Source organism: Gossypium raimondii, chromosome 13 (genome assembly GCF_025698545.1).
Source record: "Gossypium raimondii isolate GPD5lz chromosome 13, ASM2569854v1, whole genome shotgun sequence".
NCBI classification, from domain to species: Eukaryota; Viridiplantae; Streptophyta; class Magnoliopsida; order Malvales; family Malvaceae; genus Gossypium; species Gossypium raimondii.
Window position 1 is genome coordinate 48,546,111 of NC_068577.1, and position 21,946 is coordinate 48,568,056.

At 31.6% G+C, this 21,946-nt stretch overlaps 2 protein-coding genes across 2 annotated transcripts; one reads left to right on the plus strand and one right to left on the minus strand.

Moving 5' to 3' along the window:
- Positions 1-1,734: 1,734 nt before the first annotated feature.
- On the minus strand, positions 1,735-2,719 carry LOC105781252 (late embryogenesis abundant protein 1). The gene is made up of 4 exons (XM_052627124.1): positions 2,615-2,719; positions 2,415-2,534; positions 2,023-2,178; positions 1,735-1,917 (listed from the first exon to the last, which is right to left on the minus strand). Exons 1-4 carry the CDS (start codon positions 2,717-2,719, stop codon positions 1,735-1,737), a joined length of 564 nt encoding a protein of 187 aa, XP_052483084.1.
- Positions 2,720-7,562: 4,843 nt separating this feature from the next.
- LOC105781253 (hypothetical protein) lies at positions 7,563-8,620 on the plus strand. The gene is made up of 4 exons (XM_052627125.1): positions 7,563-7,652; positions 7,759-7,885; positions 8,364-8,395; positions 8,459-8,620. The coding sequence occupies exons 1-4, from the start codon at positions 7,563-7,565 to the stop codon at positions 8,618-8,620; spliced, it is 411 nt and encodes a 136-aa protein (XP_052483085.1).
- Positions 8,621-21,946: the final 13,326 nt, after the last annotated feature.

The window sequence follows — 21,946 nt, forward strand, 5'->3', positions numbered from 1 at the left end:
ATTTTATGTTTTATTAGATTAAATTGTTGGTTGTATTATTTCATTTTTATTAATGCGAAAATCTTCTAATTAATAAATTTATTAAATTAAAATATTAAATAAATTAAAATTTTTCCTTTAGTAAACTTAAATATTGAAGACAAAATAATTTTTATATTTTATATTTTATAAAATTATGGAATGGTAATTCAAGAGACGACTAACAGGTCTTGCTATTGTCAGCAAACTGCCACCAAATGTCCATTAAAGATGGCTTAAGGACGTTTTCTTTTATTTATGGTAAATTAGTAGATGTTTTTCGTACCAAAAAAAGAGGATCGTTAAAGGGTGTAAATTTGGCTTTTTTGGTTCTCACGCATCAATGAGACTCAATTACAGTAAATGGTTATGGACTTTTCAGTAACCAATATGTCTAGGTTTAATTTTTGCTACATGGTTAGATTTTGAAATCCAAAAAGAGCACTAAAGGTTTAGGAAAACTTAAAACCAAGTTTTAACCCTATTTGGTACAATTGGGAATGATTTGAAAGAGGATGGTAGAAAATTTATACATCATGATGAAGTGTAGTGAAGATAATTAATTGCTAGAATCTAAGAAATTGATTATTAGTTTGTTGGACGAAACTATTCATAGACCAGAGAAATATTTGATTGTCTATAAAAATATTTTTGAAGTTGCTTAAGAGATATAAGTTGAAAGAGGAGAAATCAGGTGAGGTTAGACAAAGAATGGGCAACTATTTTATTAGTTGGTGCATGTTTTAGCGTTGGATTGGAAATGTGGGTGTAAATAGTGCACCTAAGTTGAATGCTTTTTCTTTCTTCTCTCTATCTTTGCTTAATAAGAAATGAAAAAATACAAAAGTTTGAGTTGTTGATGATGATTTTGAGATCTTCTTTGATCACAGATGGTACAGGGTGAAGCTTTAATATCATCTGGGATAAAATTTAAGTTTACACAATTGGATGTTATGAGCATTAGATGTCTACTGTAGAAAATGTTAAAATTGTGACTGTCTATGTGTATATACAATGTGAGATTGGTGAGATTAAAGCTTAAATTTCCTGTTTAAGGGTATGCTTGTGTGAAATTGATTAGTAGTAAAACAATGTGATGAGATATTAAAAACTTTAATTGTTGCTTGAATAGAGGGGAAGAAAATATATATAGGAGAGGTTTTGCAATTTAACTTAATTTATTTATTTTGTGTTAACAATTGGACTTGAATTTTGAAATTTGAGAAATAGATAAACTAAATTCCTAAAAAGAAAAGTATAAGGACTAAATTTTAAATTTGTGAAGATTATAAAACTTATGGCATATTTTATCCTATATATTATATAAATCTGAAGATTGTGATTGTTAGAAGAATATATAAATATATTTATGTCTGGTTAAAACTCTTGTTAGACACGAGTTCCATCCCCACACCCAGTATCGTATAAAATATATATTTATACATACAAAATTTTATATTAAATTATTTATTTGAAAATACACTGTACAATAGTTTTTGTCATTGGTTTAGAGATTGCTGGTAAAGTAAAATATTTGATGGTGGTATGTGGCTAGTGGCAAAGAAAATAGCTTTAGAAAAGAAGAAGATAAATAATTAAAAAACAAAAAATGGAAGGTTTTAGAAATAAGGAACTGAGTAAGGTATACAACTTAATTGGGTAGTTGACCTTAGGTGAATTTATTTTGCTGTGGTTCAACATTTTAGAAATAAATTATCAGTTCTTGTCGTCCATCCTATGCTTTATTTTCTCTGCATTTTCTTTAATGCCTCTTTTGGATTCATCAGCTTTCCCAAGCACAGTTTCTTTAGCCTTTTGAGCAGTTTCTATGGCAGTGTCCCATACCTGTTTTGCTGCATCCGTTGCCTTCTCAGCCATTCCTTTTGCCTTCTCGCTCACCTGCCAATAAATTAGTAGCAAACTTATATATTTGATCACCAATAACATTCATTACACGTTCATAGTCGTAATGAATATAATAAAATCTACAGTTGACGTCCTTACCCCAACAGCAGAAAATTCAAGAATTTCAACACGAAATGTATATAAAGAAATAATTACTTGGCCAGCAGCTGAAGTAGTCTTATCTTTCATGTTTTTTGTGGCATCTGCTGCTTGATTAGCTCCTTGTTTTATAGTTTCTTGTGCCTTCTGGTTCACCTACCATTTTTGTTGGTTTCGAAATTAGTAGCAAACTAGTCCCTAAGGCAACACATCAACCAAGAGATATAGATAGTAATGGCAGTGTGATGTTACGATCATTAGTCTGTAATCTCATTTTTTTAAGCCTTTTAATATTTATTAATTGATTATGAGGATGAAACCATAATTTAATCCCAATCCCACCAACAAAAATTGGAGACCTTCAATTAATAAGTATAAAAATAATTGATTACTTGGGAAGCAGCAGAAATAGCACTATCTTTCATGTTTTTGGTGGCCTCCTTTGTTTCATTGACTCCTTTTATAGTTTCCTTTGCCGTATCAAATGCTTTAGACTCCTGCTTTGAACTTGCCTACGCCACATGAATATATACGTCAACAAAAATATTTGCTTAATAGAGCCAACTGAGAAGCAACACAAATACAGAATTACATGAATAAATGTTGGAGTCGCAGGTGGAAGAACCCTATTCCTAACAACTCTACCACCAGAATTACTTATACAGAAAGGGCTGTTAACTAGGTTTAACATTGCCATTTTAATTTCTATGAATTTGGCTTTGTGTTCCTCTGAACTGGCTTCTTTATTATAATATTATTATTACTATGAATTTAATGTGAACTTGAGTTTGCAAAAGGAGTATATAGGAAGGATGATAGTGGCTTTATGATAGGTGTTTTGAGAGTAATTTTGTAGGAGGACCCAGTCTTATAGGATAGATTTGTGGTTTCTGAGTAATGATTAGATTTGTGGTTTCTGAGTAATGATCTCTCTATTATTCATAGGCCATTTTTATACTCTCTTTTTCATAAACCTAATCAGGGTAAAGTTGGATAAGATCTAAATAAATAGCATGTTGTTGGTTTTAGAAAATAAGAGTCATTCTCTTTTAAAATGAAAAAGGTTAAAGTTGATTGAGTTTTAGCTCGATTGATATAGATATTATCGTCAATACAGGAGGACGTAAATTCGAAAGCGCTGAAGCGTATTATCCTCCTATTTATGAGTTGAGGAGGGGCTACAAGTAATTTTAAGCATTGTGTCAAAAAGAATAAATATGATCAAAACATATAAAATGAAAAAACTTAAACAACATATGGTTGGTTGAAAAATAAAAAAGAAAATTAGAACACAAAAATATATTTATTCTAGGATTTGAGTGTTATAGAATAATCTTATTCATAAGAAAAGAAATAGGACATGTCATTAATGAGTGAGTATTATCTTTCCTATGTCACTGTGTATTTTATTTTTTCAATAATTGTCGATTATAATAAAATCCATTCTTTTCAATATAAATGTGTACACTGAAACAACACCCAAATAAATAAGATTTCTATTTTTAAACAAAATTATAAGATAGAATAAGTCTCATTCATGCTACATGGTCCTTAAAACTCATTCATAACATGTTTTTCACTAAAAGATCAACAGCCATTAATAATTCAATGCTAATATATTCAACAGTCACGTTTGTTTACTTTGACTATCACTTTTGTTTTTTTAGATAAGAAAACAACAGCTGCACTATCACAATATTTTTTTTCAATTGTTTAGAAATAGAATCAAAATACAAATTTTTAACCATACACCATGTTAGGTTACCTAAAAATAAAAACCCAACTCAACCCCTATGGTAGAAGTAACAATCAAGGTTTGATTTCCACTTCTCCAATATATGGCTTCACCGACTAACATAAAAATGTATCTAGATATTGATTTTCATGAAATAACAGACCTAACAAAATCCGAGTTTAAGTAGCCAACTATCTCCAATTTGCTAGTTTACTTATACATAAGCATGTAATCTTTGGTTCCTTTAAGGTATCTCATCATTTTCTTTACAACTCTCCAATGGTCTAAACTTAGATTACTTCAATATCTTCCCACATTCCAAAAAATGCAATGCCAGGTCTAGTACAAACCTGAGCATACATCAGGCTTCCAATGGCAGAAGCATATAGAATGTTTTGCATTTGTTATTTTTAAACATCATTTTTCAAATATTGGTTTAGATTCAACCTATTGCCTTTTAAAATGACTACTACTGTAACGCCCCATACCCGATCCGATCATCTGGTCCAGACTATAGGATATCACAACCCAACTTATGATCTAACCTATACTTTCAATCACGTTTATCCGCAGTAATAAAAGAATGAAAACAAGACTAAATTTGTTACTGCTACTAAGTAAATTTAAAACTTTCAAGAATCTATGTCGAAGAATAAACTTTAATTTAATATATAACAATGTCATCAATTAATCTTTAACATATTTAAAATAGTCACTTTATACTAAAATTTGTAATCTAACCATTTAATTTCATTTACAACAAAGACCCTGAGACTCCGCCTCTAGGTCACCTCGTTGTATGCAAGTTACAACTAAGAAACAAATTTGCTGATGTGTAGCGAACTCTAGCCTAGTCCCTTCTCGAACTTCTAAAATCTCCTATTTACCTGCAATGCATAACAACACCAGTAAGTTTTAAAGAACTTAATGAGCTTTCATATCTTACTAACACAATGCTAAAACGATTGCACTTCATGGCCGAAACTTCTCGACGGTTTTGTCTGTGTTAAGACAGTACGCCATCATCCTTTTCATAGTAGATGACTTCTTGGCGATTTTCCCCTTACTGATTCTATGTTTAATTAATGCCTTCATGGCCCTTATGTATCTATCTCCTAGGGAGGGAAATCCTCGCGGATTCCTACATGCGCACTATAAAAGATAATTTGTAAACAATACCCATAACACGCCTACAAATATCCACAAAAGACCAATCTTGGTGAATAGTCTCTATTGCAGGCTATTAACAACATTTTGTCTTACCGAACTTATGTTGGAAAAAAATAGATTTTTTGGAAGCTTTGAGGCATATTCTCGATTAGTAAATGTAGAGATTTGAATCATAAAATTATGGTTTTATATTCTACTCCATGAGACCTTCACAACGGTATATCATATGTTCAAAATAGTTGAGTGATGAATGAGAAATTAATGCTCAAAGTAAGCCACTTGTGAATTATGTTGAGGAAAATGGAAAGCTTAGTCCCACATTGATTAGATATCAAGTGTGGAATATGTTTATATATGTAAATCAACTTAGAAGTTATTGAATGACTAGACTAATGTTTTCCCTCGTACACAGGGGGTGCAAATCCAAACCTGTTAGGGTTAAGGGTGCATAACGCGAAATGTTCAGATCGGTTGGGCTTTTTAGGCCTGCACGTTCAACAGAACTCAGTTTGGAATTAAAAAAGAGTTAATGGCTCCTTAATTCACAAACATATGATGTCTGGACCGGTCGGGCCTTCTAGGCCTGCAAATATTTTAGCCTAATACGTTATCTTATTTTTTTCCTCAGCAGAACTTATCAGTTTGGAATTAAAAAGGAGTTAATGGCTCTTTTAATTCAAAAGTTAATTTGGGATTAATGGCTCCTTAATTCACAGACACATTATTGGCTCCATTAGTCAAAAATTTCGAGAAGTTCTTCATTTGAATTTTATTTAAAACCAAATAGTCTGTAGGAAAAGATATACACTGAATTTTCCAAAATTTCGAGATATCTTTTCCCTACATATTTTTCAAACTACTTTTGGTGATAGACGAAGGCAAGGCTACTGTTCGTTAATCACTGCAGTCGTGCTACTATCATTCTCATCTTGTTGTTGTATCCTCGAAGATAGTCGACCAACGTTTCTCCAGCACCAAAGGAGCGACCGAATCTATCTTTAGGAAACTGTGAAAATAGACCTCAATTACCAGTCCGTTTTTCCTCCCTACCTACGAGTATAATATTTCGATCCAGTCTTTATTTATGTTCTTTTATTATTATATATATGTGCATATTTTTGTTCTTGTTCGATCTTGTGATTTAAATAAATATTTATATAACTGTTTATTTTACTAATGTGTGTGCAACAACTTGGGCTCATATTACGATCCTCCTAGATCCATAAGGGAAACACCCTTGCAGCATAATATAGAAAGCCTGCTCATCCCCATCAAATGGATAGATCGGATAGTACATCATCTCGTCTGGGTTCCAGAATCAAGTAGTCCACTCTTAATGGTTATATCTTTGAATTAGATAACTTGTAGGCAGATTCTTAACAGTAAATCTTTTATTTGCAGAATCGTACGTATAAGACAGTCGTGGCGGACTAACTTATCTTTCAAATTCAATTTCTTTATTTCGGAAGTACAGGAGAATCCCTTATATCATCCCCAAAGAAACTGGTGGACTGTCATATTTATGATATAACTCCCATACAAATTTCCTGTACAGTGGGCTCGATCTTAGGATGTGCTACTAGCACACAGACTCATTCTTGGCGAACTTGTAAAATTAAATTCGAATCCTCGAATTCTCTTGCGTCTCTCACCAAAGTGAATTCCATAACTACTATGGGTGAAAATTTGTAAAAATAGTCCGGTGGACCATCATAATTTATATACGCCTCACCTTATCTGCTAGTACAGACACAATGGCCTTCTCATAATAACAGATCACCCCTTTTTCCGAACTCATACCCGCGGTCATATTGTAGAATCATATTCACCAGATAGTATTGGCGAACTCTCCTTGCAACGATAGTCCTGACGGACTTTCCCCATATTAGATAGACCTCACGGACCTCCACAAAAGATGGTCCTAACAAACTTCCCACATTAGATGGTCCTAACGGGCTTCCCACGGTAGATAGTCCTGACGGGCTTCCCACATTAGTTAGGTTGGTTGTTATTTGTATGTGATTTGGAATATTTATTTAGATTGTGTATATGAAATTGTGGTGCATAAGTGAGAATAAAAATTAAGTTTTAAGATTATGAGATAAACTTGAGTAGTGGATATATGTATAAATTTTAATATAAAATACAAAATTAAATTTCAAAGAATCCAAATAATAATAAATTCGTAAAAAATCCTAAAAATTTTAAAATTTCAGTTAAAAGATTGCACTAATAGAGTAGATTTCTTGTAAAAAATATTTCAAAATCAAGCTAGCCTCGTAAAATTATTTCAAATCATGAAAATATTTAAATATATTTTAAAATTGAGTTAGATAGGCCGGTCCAGTATTAAGCAATAATATTTTTTATTATTTGAGTAGGAACAAATGTATGTGAGATGGAAAATTGAGTTAAAAGACCACACATTAACCCTATAATACTGGGTCATCTTTGACTATACAAGGTATATCTTTTGATCCAATCGTTCTCACAAATTACTCTCACGACAGCCAACATACACCACTATTTCCTTCCCTAAATACTCACTTTGCAAGGACAAGTTGACGATGAATTCAAACAAGAACAAAAAAAATCCAAATAAAGGGAACACAAGCCAAAGTTCAAATAAACTAAAATGGCTTTGTTAAACCCAGTTAAGAAACTTATCAATGTAGGCAAATTTGGAGGTAGAGTTGCTTCAGCTGTTAGGCGAAGATATATTCAAGTAATGTTGTTCCTTTTCTTCTCATTTTAATCTTTAGCTTCATTGTTGGTTCTAATAGGCAAGTTTTTGTTGGAAATATTGATTGGGTTTATTTCATTTGGCATAGGCAAGTTCAAAGCAAGAGGCTCAAGCATGTGAGAGAGCAAAGGAAACTGTCCAACAAGGAGTTAATGAAGCAAAGGAGGTTAGTGGGAACATGAAATCTAAGACTCATGCGACTGCTAACCAATTAAGTAATATATATATATATATATATATATATTTTGTCAAGCTAGTTGTTTGAAGTAATTTCGGCAAAAATATAATGAAAACCTGTATTAAGTGTTAAATTGCATTTTTGTCACTCTACTTCAAAATGGACAAAATTAATCCATGAACATTAGATCAAAAGACCAAACTGGTCTTTTTATTCAAAATTTCATTCATTTTTACTGTTAAAAACTAGCATTGCTAACAGAACAATCAAATAGTGACATGTGGTGCTCCATGTGTACCTCATGTTAACGTATGGGGACCAGTCTTTAACGGTAGAAATAAATGTAATTTTTAATCGAAAGACCAATTTACTCTTTGATGTAATATACAGGGATTAATTTGCTATTTTTTGGATAGAAATATAAAATATAATTCAACTTATTGGATAATGACCTCCATGATACTTTTGCCGGTAATTATGGGATTGCATGTTTCGGATCAGACACAAATATTCAGAAAATGAAGAGTTTGGATACGTAGTTTTGAAGGTGAAAGTGTGGTGTTGTATTTGGGATTATATTATATTTAATTTTGTGGCAAAAATTTGATAGGTGAACAAGAAGGCAAATAGCAAAGCGCAAAGTGCATGGGACTCCGCAAAAGGGACTGCTCAAAAGGCTAAAGACAATATGTTTGGAAAAGGCGATGAATCGAAGGAAGTTATTAAACAAAATGCAGAAAAGATTAAGCAAAGCATGAACAAAAAGGACTGATTATTTATTTCATTTTAAAATCTTAAGCCATAGAACAAAATAAATAAATTTGCCCTAAGGTCAACTACCCACTTCCTGATTTGGTGCCATCATTCAAAACTATTTACCTTTTACTAGTTTTTTAGGCTATTTTCATGGGTAGCTAATTGCCATTTATTATGATATGTATTACTAAATTTTTGGGAATTTAAAGAATATATCAATATTTGTTGGATTCTCATTATCTGCAATGCTATTATGCATAAATAAACAAAATAAATTTTCACTAACATAATAATCACAATCATAATAATAATCATCACTATTAAAATAGTCACTTTTATTTCCCTCAGATTATATTTTAGGTACTTATGTTTGAAATGTTAGTTTTAATCACTTCCGTTAACGTGTTGCAACATTTTAGTCACTGATTCATTAATTGTCGTTAACAGTGTAATGGTAAGCTGATGTGGTACGTTAAATCATCATTTCAAACAAAATTTTTAGGTTAAATTATATAACTGGTCCCCATATTTTTTCGTTTTGGGAAATTTAATTTTTTTCTTTTATGTTCTTTTAACTTTCCTTTTTTTCTTTATTTTCCATTCTCTTCTGCTTCTCCCCCTGTTTTCCTCCCTTCTCCATCTCTTTTAACGTAGTTTTTCTATGTTTTTCATTTGTTAATTTTTTTTTATGTTTATGAAAAAAGAGAAGGTGAAAGCTAAAACCAGAATAAAACTTGCTTCACATATTCTCACCCCAAAATTACAAACCCTTATCGTCCATCATCGCTTTAACGAACCAATTTGGATATCTCAATGACCTAGTCCACAAACTCGTCTCACTTGAAGATCTCGCCAGTTGTGACTAATGGCAGCCCACCTTCAACAAATTTTCCTAAGCGCCCGTCCCCTTAACCTCCTAACTTACCTCCACAACCACCTTATCTATCTTACCTACAACATTCTCGCCCTCTTGAAACTACGTTGTTTCACGAATTCTTCAAATAAGCTCTACACTCTCAATGACTAAAACGACCACCATATGAAACTTACCCTCAACTTTACCCAAACCAGTTTGGCTCCATGCTCCCTTTCTCTCTTCGGTTCATCCATGCTCAGTTCTCAATCAAGCTTGCTTGGGAATATACAAGAAGGTTTAGATCAGTTTTACCTTTTGCTTAATTTTATTCGTCAGAAAAAAAAAGAAAGGAATAATCTACACGATTCTATAAAAGTTTGGAAACGGAAAAAAAATTGTTTTGAATATAAAGAATTCAATTTATGCTTACATTTGATTAAGGACGTGATTTTTTATATTGATTAGTTAGATCCAATTTTAATTTCAAAATTAGGTTATATTCAAATCGAGATTTGATTAAGAATGATTGATATTCGGCCAAGTAAAATTCAATTTAGGAATCATGTGAAAGAGACAAAGACTAAATTTATTTGGTGGGCAAAAATTATGTTTCTATGGTGAAGACTATGAGAAGAGAGAAAATAAAGGGAATAAGAAAAGGAAAATAAAGAAATAAAAATAAAAATTAAACTATTAAAAAAAATAAAAATATGGGGACTAGTTTAAGAAATGGAAAAATAAAAATCTATGTTAAAAGAAATGGAGAAGGGAGGAAAACAGGGGGAGAAGGAGAAGAGAATGGAAAATAAAGAAAAAAATGAAAAGTTCAAATAACATAAAAGAAAAATTTTAAATTGCTCAAAAAAAATATAAGAACCCATTGTATGATTTAACCTAAAATTTTTGTTTGAAATGATGATTTAACGTGTCACATTAGCTTACTGTTACACTGTTAATGACAATTAACACTCAATGACTAAAATGTTACAACACGATAACGTAAGTGACAAAATGTAACATTACAAAAATAAGTGACTAAAATGTAACCTGAGACAAATAAAAGTGACTATTTTGATAGTTTACCCAATATTTTAATCACTAAAATTTAAAAATTAAATTATTAAAAGAGTCTTAATTGTAGCCTAAATTTTCAGTTGGAGTGAGGATGGATCAATAAGAATTACTCAAAATCTAAAGTTTCAACCATTATTTTTATTAACAATAGACAGCAAATGAGAAATTACTTTAGGTATAATTTTATGACATTAAAAAGTAAAATATATATATATTCTCAATTGAAGAAAAAGTTTGTAGAATAAATATTCATTGTTGAAAAGATAATTCAACAAGTTTAACCATTGAATATTTTATCCATTATCTATTTTTATTATCTACAATTTATATAATATTACGAATTTAGAGAAATTTTAAATTGATAAATATAACTTTTGTCATTGAATTTGTCATTTTACAAATAAGAGTTATAATTTTATTAAAATAATTGGTTTAAAAATTTACTTATATACCTATAAATAAAATTCCGATACTATCAAAAGGCTTTTATTATAAAATATTAATATAACATTTAATTTAAAATAATAATTATTTTTTAATAACATTAATTAAAATAATATTAAATTTTATTTTTGATATGATTTTAGCAAAGCAAAAATAATGTACCAAAAAAACAAAGCAAAAATATTAATAACATTTTTTTGAGGAAAGCCACTAATAACATTAAAGTAAATAAAAAACGTTTGTTGACAGAATAAAAAGACAGTTGAGAGCTCAAGTATAAAGGTTAGCTAAACTGTTAAAATAGTCACTTTTGTTTGTCTTAAATTATATTTTAGTTATTTTATGTTTAAAATATTACATTTTAGCCACTTATGTTATTGTGTTGAAACATTTTAGTCACTGAGCCGATAATTGTCGTTAACGGTGTAACAATAAGTTAACTGACACATTAAATCATCATTTCAGATGAAAATTTTTGGTTAAATGATAAAATTGGTCTCTATATTTTTTTCGTTTTGAGTAATTTAATTTTTTTTCTTTTATGTTCTTTTAACTTTCCTTTTTTTTCATTCTCTTCTACCTCTCTTTCTGTTTTCCTCCCTTCTCCATTTCTCTTAATGTAATTTTTTTATATTTTTCATTTGTTAAAATATATGTGCATATAGGTTAAGCTCTTTTAGTTTGACATTTTTTGTTTCTTACTTTTGGGAATCACATGAAGGAAGGGAGTTCAAGGGGCACAACCGAGTCCAGTTCTTGACTGGATGTAGAGGGTAAGAATTGCAGTTGATGCGGCAAGTAGATTGGAATATTTGCACAAGAAGGTTCAACCTTCGATTATCCACAGAGATATGAGATCTAGCAATGTCCTTCTTTTTTAAGACTTCAAAGCGAAGATTGCAGATTTTAACCTCTCAAACTAGGATCCCGACATGGCTGCTCGTTTTCATTCTATTCGTATTTGGGAACCTTCGGCTATCATGCACCTAAGTATGTTATCTAGAGTTGTTTTATATCATTGTTCATTCCTTTTCCGAACCAACCAGTCATTGTTAGTTGCTGACATAATGTTAGAATTAAGTGACCTGAATCCTTATTTAAATAAAATACAGTGGTAAAATAAAATAAAAGTAAAATCCCTATAGAACTATACTTCTTTTATTTTATTTTAGAATAAGGTTTTTTAAACCTTATTAAACTCCATCTATTTGATATTGATTAGAATAAGGTGTTTCAATCTTACTACACTCTTATTAGAATATGGTTTTACAAGCCTATAAATAGATATGATATACTCCTTTTGTAATTATTCGAATTTGACATAGCGAATTATCTTCTCCTCTACCCGTGATTTTTTTCCCGAAAGGGTTTCCATGTAAAATTTGTGTATTCTTTATTTCTCTCTCTTTTTTCTTTGTAATAAACTGTCATTACCGACGTTCTATTTTTTACAAATTGGTATCCGAGCTTTCGGGTTGTTCATCTCAATCAAGATAATGGCATCTTTGAAGTATGAAATTCTATTGTTGGATCGCAGCACCAGATTCGCGTTGTGGCAGATAAAGATGTAGGTAGTTCTTGCATAGATAGACTTAGAGGAAGCCCTGCTAGGGGTAGATAAGATGCCTTTAACATTGACGGAGGAACAGAAGAAGCGCAAGGACCGAAAGGCGTTAACACAGTTACATTTGTATTTGTCTAACGAAATTTTGCAAAATGTGATGAAGGAGAAGACCGACGTTGGATAATGGAAGAGGTTGGAACAAATATGTTTGTTGAAAACTCTAACTAGCAAGCTGCATATGAAGCAGCGTCTTTATACTCATCATTTGGAGGAAGGTACATCTGTGCATGAACACTTAACAGTGTTTAAAGAAATTTTCTCAAACATGGAGGCCATGGAGGTTTAGTATAATAAGGAAGATCTAGGGTTGATTCTACTTCATTCGTTGCCCCCGTCTTATTCAACCTTTAGAGATACGATTTTATATAGCCGCGAGTCTCTCACAGTTGATAAGGTTTATGATTTTTTAACCTCATATGATAAGATGAAGCATCTTGTGGTTAAAACCGAGTCTCAAGGAGAGGGTCTCATTGTTTGTGGAAGACAAGATCGAAATGTTGATAATGATCGTGGAAGGACACAGAAACAGAATCCTCATGGCAAATCTAAGGGTAGATCAAAGTCTTCAAACAGAGGTAAAACTTGTAACTTCTGCAAGAAGAAAGGGTACATTAAATCTGAGTGTTATAAGCTACAGAACAAGATCAAAAGGGAGGTTGCGAATCAAAATGAAAAACAACCAAAAAATTTTGGTAAAGCTGATGTTGTAGAAGACTACAGCGATGGTGAACTTCTAGTCGCTTCTGTCAACAATTCTAAAGTGAACGATGAGTGGATCCTTGATTTGGGCTACACCTTCCATTTGAGTCCCAATCTAAATTGGTTTATAACTTACAAAACAGTGTCTGAAGGTGTTGTTTTGATAGGAAATAATGCTTCATATAGAATTGCAGGTGTTGAAACAATTAAAGTTAAGATGTTTGATGGAGTTGTCAGAACACTTAGTGACGTACGACATGTTCCAAAATTGAAGAGAAATTTAATTTCGTTGAGTACTCTTGATTCAAATGGGTATAAATACACAACTGAAAGTGGGATTTTGAGGATTTCTAAAGGTTCTCTCGTTGTGATAAAAGGGTAGAGAAAGACTGTCAAGTTATATATTTTGCAGGATTCTTTTGCTACTGGTGATGTAGCTGTTGCATCCTCTTCCTTGTTAGATGGTGATATTACTAAAATTTGGCAAATGTGCCTAGGGTATATGAGTGAGAATGGAATGACAGAATTGAGCAAAAAAGGACTTCTTGATGGGCAAAGAATTTACAAACTGAAGTTCTGTGAAAATTACATTTTTGGGAAGCAAAAGAGAGTTTGATTCACTAGAGGAATCCATAACACGAAGGAAACGTTGGAGTATACTCATTCTGATCAGTGGGGGCCATCTAAAGTGCCTTCGAGAGGTGGAGCTAATTATATGCTAACTTTTATTGATGATTTTTCTAGAAAAGTGTGGGCATTCTTCCTGAATTAGAAAAGCGATGAGTTTTCTGCATTTAAGTCTTGGAAAACTATGATTGAAAAACAGACGGGAAAATAAATAAAATACCTCCGCACAGACCATTGCTTAGAGTTCTGTTCTGATGAGTTTAATAAACTGTGCAAGTCAGAAGGGATCGTGAGACACTTGATAGTTCGTTATACTCCACAGCAAAACGGCATTGCAGAACGAATGAACAGAACGATCATGGAGAAGGTTCGATGTATGTTGTTTAATGCCAACTTACCAAATTTATTTTAGGCCGAAGCAGCCTCTACTGCATATTTTTTGATAAATCGATCTCAATTTGTTGCCATTGAGAAAAAGACTCCACAAGAGGTATGGTTTGGTAATCCTGCTAACTATTCTGATCTAAAGATCTTTGGGTGTCCTACGTATGTTCATATTGATAATGGAAAATTAGAACCGAGATCCATTAAATGTGTTTTTCTTGGTTATAAAGCTGGTGTAAAAGGGTATAAGTTATGGTGTCCTGAAAATAAAAAAGTTGTGATTAACAGAGATGTTATTTTTGATGAAACTACTATGCTACCTAACTTATCTCTCAAAGGCTCTTCTAATAAAGAAAATCAAAAGCAGGTGGAACATCAGATTAATCTAGAATCTACGACAGAGTCGACTCCTCAAGTCAGTACAAAAGTTCATAATAGAGTTGCTTCTTCACCACAATACTCTATCGCCAAAAACAGAACTAAAAGGGAAATTAAATTTCCAAAGAAGTATGCCGAGAATGATCTAGTTGCTTATGCTTTAAATGTGGCTGAAGATATAGATGCAAACCAAGATCCATCTAATTATTTTAAGGCGGTTAGTTGTAATGACTCAGAAAAGTGGATGTTTGTTATGCAAGAGGAGATGGAATCACTCTATAAAAACAAAACATGGGATCTTGTGAAACTTCCTAAAGCTAAAAAAGTTATTCGTTGTAAATGAGTGTTTACAAAGAAATAGGGGGCTCCAGGAGTTGAAGAACCCATATATAAAACAAGGCTTGTTGCAAAGGGTTACAGTCAAATTTCAGGAGTGGACTTCACAGATGTGTTCTCCCCAGTTGTGAAGCATAGTTCGATTCGAGCTTTGCTTGGTATTGTGGCCATGCATGATTTGGAGTTTGAGCAGTTAGATGTAAAAACTGCATTTTTGCATGGAGAACTTGAGGAGGATACTTACATGCAACAACCAGAGAGTTTTATAGTCTTAAAAAAAGAGAACTATGTTTACTTGCTGAAAAAGTCCCTTTACGGTTTGAAATAGTCACCAAGACAGTGGTACAAGAGGTTTGATTCCTTTATGACTTCTCATGATTTTAAAAGAAGTAGCTTTGATAGTTGTGTTTACTTTAAGAAAAACAGTGATGGTTCTTTTGTTATCTACTCCTTTATATTGATTACATGTTAATAGCAGCGAAAGATAAAGGAGAGATAAGAAATATCAAAGCCCAACTAAGTGAAGAATTTGAGATGAAAGATTTGGGACCAGCAAAGAATATACTTGGTATGAAGATTCTCAGAGATAGAAAAGCAAGTAAATTGTACCTAAGTTATAAGGGGTACATTAAGAAAGTTCTTTGCAGATTCAAGATGCAGAATGCTAAGCCTGTTAGTACTCCTTTAGCAGCTAATTTCAGACTTTTGTCGGCTTTGCCTCTACAATCAGATGATGAGATTGAGTACATGTCACATGTTCCATACTCTACTGCAGTGGGATCCCTCATGTATGCTATGGTTTGGTCACGTCCAGAATTATCATATGCAGTCAGTGCAGTTAGCAAATACATGGTGAATCCCGGTAAAGAACATTGGAAAACAGTTCAGTGGATTTTAAGATAATTACGATGTACTACTGATGTTTGCTCATAGTTTGGAAGAACTAGAGATGGAGTCATTGGGTATGTTGATGCTAATTTTGCTGGAGACCCTGATAGAAGAAGATCTCTTATAAGTTATGTCTTTACAATCGGAGGTTGTGCAATCAGTTGGAAAGCCACTTTGCAAACTACAGTTGCTTTGTCTACCACTGAAGGTGAGTACATGGCAATTGTCGAAACCATTTTTTTTGTGAAAACGGGATCGACTTGAATTTTGAAAATGAAAACGAAAAAAAGAAGTCGCCACCAATCCTTTTTTTATTTAGGTGCGATCGGATCACCTCATAATTTAATCATTTTAATAAAAGTTTAAATTTACTAAAACGATAATTTTTGGTCTACAAAATCTAGAAAACAGGTTTGGGAGTCGGTTACACACCCTCGATGCGCCCAAAATTGGTACCAAAATTGGTACCTAGTTGATTAATTAGTGTCTTAGTGTCGAAGATTGAAAACTTTGAAGAGTTTTTTTTAAAAATACGATCCTTAAAAAAAACTTGAATAACATGGGTTGGAATTTAATATTCTCTTGTTCTGAAGGAATATCACATCCAGCACGTTAGGATACAATACTTTAAACCCTCGAAACCAAGATTACGTTATGGTTTCCAAAACCCATACTTTGAAATTTTAAGAGGATATTTGGCTATTTGGTCGAACGAGAAAAAGAAACCCAACACATTAGGGCACGTTTTCTCGAATTTTCAAACGCAAAATATTGTCTTGTTTCGAGATTTTTTGATTTGGATAAAAGGGAAATGAAATGCTTAAAAATGTACGTTTAATTTATTAGATTTTTAAAGAAATCGTTAAATACGTAAAAGGAGTTATATATGGTTAAATATGATAGTACTACATACGTTTGAGATAACCGTGACATAGTATGCATAATAAAATATACATATAGCATCGATACTAACAAATCTTAATATTAACATGCATGAATAGGAATAATGATATAAATGACAATATAATAATAACAATAATAACAACAACAATAACTATAATAAATCTAAATTTTGAAAGTATTTGAAAATTAGCAAATAAATAGATAATGGAATGAGATAGTAATAATAATGGCAAGAATAAAATACACAAACCAATTTATAAAAAATGAATAATAAATAAAATAAGAACTAATGTAAGTTTGATTACAAAATTGAAAATAAGTAATTAAATAAACATTAAATGAAACTGTTTTAAAGCATTATAAATATAATAATAGTAATAATAATAGTAAAAGGACAAAAAAAAGGATTTAAGGGATAGATTTTAAAATGAAATAAAAAAAGAAAATAAAGGACTAAAGTAAAACACGCGCCAAGAAGGAAGGACTGATTAGGAAAATATCCCCAGCCTTATGCGCAGCGTTTCAGCGTGGATTAAAATGAAATAAATAGAAAAATAACAGGCAAAATTAAAAGAAAGAAAAAAACGAAAAGGACTAAATTACAACGCGCCGCAAAGGCGGAAGGTCTGCGCGCGCAAATATACCATTGGTTGAAAACACGCGGATCCTCCAGGTGGGTCGGGTTGAAATTCGGGTAAGGGAAAAACGGCGCCGTTTTAGGGCTATTGAAGCCAGCCTTAAACGACACCGTTTAAATGGGCTTATAAAAGGCAAAAAAATTTTAAAATTTTCATTCTTTTCTTCCTTTTCAAAAAAGAAAAAGAAAAAAAAACCTCTCAACACTCTCCCCTGTCTCCAAGCGCCGGTCAAAGGTCCGGCCATCAGCCACCGCGTCCACCGAGCGTTGGCGCCGTCGACCGCCGCATACGATTGCCGGAGTTGATCGGAAAAAGACCATTTTGGCCATTTCTCCTCCTTTTGTCCGTTTCTTGAGATGAAAAATCAAAAAGAGCAAAGAAAAATAAAGAACCTTCCCCTTTTAAGCCCGATTCCGACGACGACGAAGGGACTTCCGTCGACGGAGCAACTGGGTGAATCAGATACGTTTCTCTTTTCTTTTTTTATTTTCGTAGATAAAAAAGAAATAAAAAATTTAAAAAAAACACTAGATTTAAAACAAAAAAAAATGAAATATCACCTTGAAATCAAAGTCTTTTTCTTTTTTATTATTATTTAATTTCGAAGAAGAATACAAAGATTTCATTTTCAGCTTTTATAGCCGAACCAAGGCTATTTGCTATTATTATTTTTTGTCCTTTTGCAATTTGTTTTTTTTTCTTGTTGTATCATTCTCTGTTGTTGCATGTTGTTTGCTGTTTTGTGGTGTGGTGACGTGAGGCAAGAGTGGTGGAGTCGGAGGCGTCTGGTGTTGGAGACCCAGCTAGGGTTTTTTTGCTGAAAAAAATTTAGTTTGTGGGCTGTTGTTATTTTGGGCTTAGGGTTTTAGTTTGGTTTGGGCTTGTAAAAGTTTTGGGCTTGTTGGGTTTGTATTGGGTTTTTATTTTTGTTTGTTTTTGCCTGGGCAAAATTGGCCCATAACAGCGATTATTGAAGCTTGTAAAGAAGCTATTTGGTTGAAGGGACTCTTTAGTGAACTCAATGAAGACCTTCAAATCAATACAATATTTTGTAGCAGTCAGAGTGTCATCTTCCTTACAAAAGACCAAATGTTTCATGAGAGAACAAAACACATTGATGTTCGTTATCATTTTGTTCGTGATATTATTGCTTGTGATGATATTGTTATGAGCAAAATTAGTACTCATGAAAATCCTGCAGATATGATTGTAATATCCAATTTTTGCCCGGGCCCAACTAAACCTAAAGCCTAGGTTACATCAAACCCAAACCCATTAGCCTAAAACTAGACCTAACCCTAATGGCCCAAACCCATAACAGTCAAAGAAATCTTAAGCAGATTGAAGCAAATCAGCGCCGCAGGAACTACCCACGTCGCGGCAACCGTCGCCACCCACGTTCATCATGCTCGCACGTTCAGCAGCCTTGCAGTGCCCGTTTCCATGTACCTGTAACAAATAAACCACGAGCAACACTAATAGGATAGATACAGCATATTGTAAAGAAGTTTTGGCTATAAAAAGCCAATGGATTTCTGTAATAGGGGTTAGCAAAAATATTGTATGAAAAAACATTAAAGAAAATACGAAAATAAGGAATCAAAAAGGCAAATTTTTGAAGGTATTTGTTCTGTTCCTTTTCTTCCTTTTATTTTTTTCTATCTTGTTTCTTAAAACAAAAGCGGAAAAGGGAAGTAGAGGAGGACTTACCGTCGCATGCGGCATTGAGGGATCTTCATTCTGTCGTCGGAGTGAGAGGAATGCAGAGCGGCAATGGGAAAGGGAGGCTGCGGCAAACACAAAAATGACAGAGAAAGGGAATGACTTTACGGTTTTAAAATGGGATTTTATAGGGTTCAAAAGGAGCCATTTGCGCGATTGGTCCTTTGCTTTTTGGGGTTGTTTAAATTAAATTTATTATTTATTTTAAATTTTACTGCATATTTTAATATTGTTTCAATTCGGTCCTCGTTGCTGTGCAGTGTTTGGAAGGTTTGGGTAAATTTCTCTTTGGGTATTCCACTGTTAATTGTGTGTTCTAATTGGTCCATTCGTATTTTATTATTTTCAAATTTACCCCGTTTTTTTAAATTAAAGTTTTAATTAATCCTTCATTTTTTATTTTAAGGTTTTTTTATATAAATACTGTTAGATTGTTATTATTACTGTATTATTATTAGTATTATTTAATATTATATTAAATATTAATATTATTATATCTATATGTATATACGCATATGTATGTTAATAGATATATGTACATATTTTAAATGGTTTTAGAATATATATACATGTTTTATATATTTTATTATTACTTTATTTTTCTTAGTTTATATAGATATATACGTACATATATTTATATTTTATAATATTTTTATAGTTTTTAAATATTTTATAATCCAAATATATATACAGTTTTATAATATATATATATATACATACATTATTCAAAATTATTATAAATATATTTTTTCCGCATTTTTCTTATATATAAACGTATATATTTTTCATAATTTATTAATATATTTTGTTTATATTTTTATTTTATTTATTTGTATTTATTTCTATATATATTTTAAATACCTATACCTATACCTATACCTATACATATTTTTATATTTTATTTTATAACTTTATTATATATGCTTTAATATATGCATATACGTATTTTTAAAATTTACTTATATATCATATTTTATTTTGTAAATATATATACATATGATTTAAATTAAAGTAATGGTTTCATGTTATGTATTAATATTTTATCATACTTTTAAAGAAAATATAATTTGGTTTTGTCAAAGCATTAAAATCATCATATTTTATAAATTTTCAAAATATTTGGCATTCATGATTCTAGAGAAAGATCGTGTCCTAACTTACTGGATTGCGATTATTTTTCAATGAATTTAGAAAACCAAGTATTTATTTTGTAATAAATTCACACAAATTTCAAATAAAAGCTTATTCTCGGGAATCCAAAAATGTCAATATTCGGTATTTGGAATTTTGATAAATTGTGCCCTAACTTACTGGGTTTCGATTTTCTACATTTGACCTAAGATAGCCGAATATCCTTCTTAGATTTAATCGCGTGAGTCTTGAAATCAAAAGACAAACTTGATTTTGAAGATTTAAAAATATTGTGCCCTAACTCACTGGGTGTGATGTTTTATTTCTTTGAAATAAGAATGTTTATCATTTTAATTCATTCATGAGTTAAAATTTTTTATTTAAATTCTTTTCAAATTTTTGACATCAAGACATAAATAATCAAATTTGGTACCGATTTTTGGGCGTTATGAGGGTGCTAACTCTTCCTCGTGCGTAACTGACTCCCGAACCTGTTTTCTCAAATTTCGCAGACCAAAATCGTTTTTAAGGTGAGCCGATCACACCTCAATCAAGGATCGGTGGCAACTCCAATATTTGTTTTTAAAGTCGACAACAAATTTTTGTTTTTCAAAAAAATGGTTTCAATAATGATGACTAAGTCACTTCCTATAACCAAGTTTGAGCATTGCTTAGACTTGATTTGTGTTCATTGTTGAAGTTAAACCCTTAAGGGGTTTTATAGAAGAGGTGGAGAACTTGTTCGTTGAGAGTTCGCGATGAAAAACTTGTTCATTGAGAATTCGTGTCAATGTGGAGATTGTTAGAATTAAGTTACCCGAATCATTATTTAAATAAAATACAGTGGTAAAATAAAATAAAAGTAAAATCCCTATAGAACTATACTTCTTTTATTTTATTTTAGAATAAGATTTTTTAAACCTTATTAATCTCCATCTATTTGATATTGATTAGAATAATGTGTTTCAATCTTATTACACTCTTATTAGAATATGGTTTTACAAGCCTATAAATAGACATAGTCTACTCCTTTTGTGATTATTCGAATTTGACATAGTGAATTATCTTCTCATCTACCCGTGGTTTTTTTTCCAAAAGGGTTTCCACGTAAAATCGGTGTGTTCTTTATTTTTTTCTCTTTTTTTCTTTGCGATAAATTGTCATTATCGACGTTCTATTTTTTTACATATAAATAATTGAAGGGAGGAAAGCAGAAGGAGAAGTAAGAAAATGAAAAAAAGAAAGCTAAATAACATAAAAGGAAATAATTAAATTACTCAAAACAAAAAATATAAGGACCAGATTATATAATTTAACCTAAAATTTTTATTTGAAATGATGATTTAATGTACCACGTTAGCTTATTGTTACAACGTTAACGATAATTAATGGCTCGATGACTAAAATGTTACAACATGAAATTGTAAGTGACTAAAATGTAACATTTTAAACATAATTAATTAAAATATAAAATAAGACAAATAAAATTAACTATTTTAATAGTTTACCTATAAAGATTTATATATTTTCGTCTACAAGGATATGATGTCTACTACTTGAGTCTATTAAAACGTCCTATCAAGTTGGATTGGATGACCTATCCCATTTTTGAAATTAAAATATGAGTGGATGATAAGG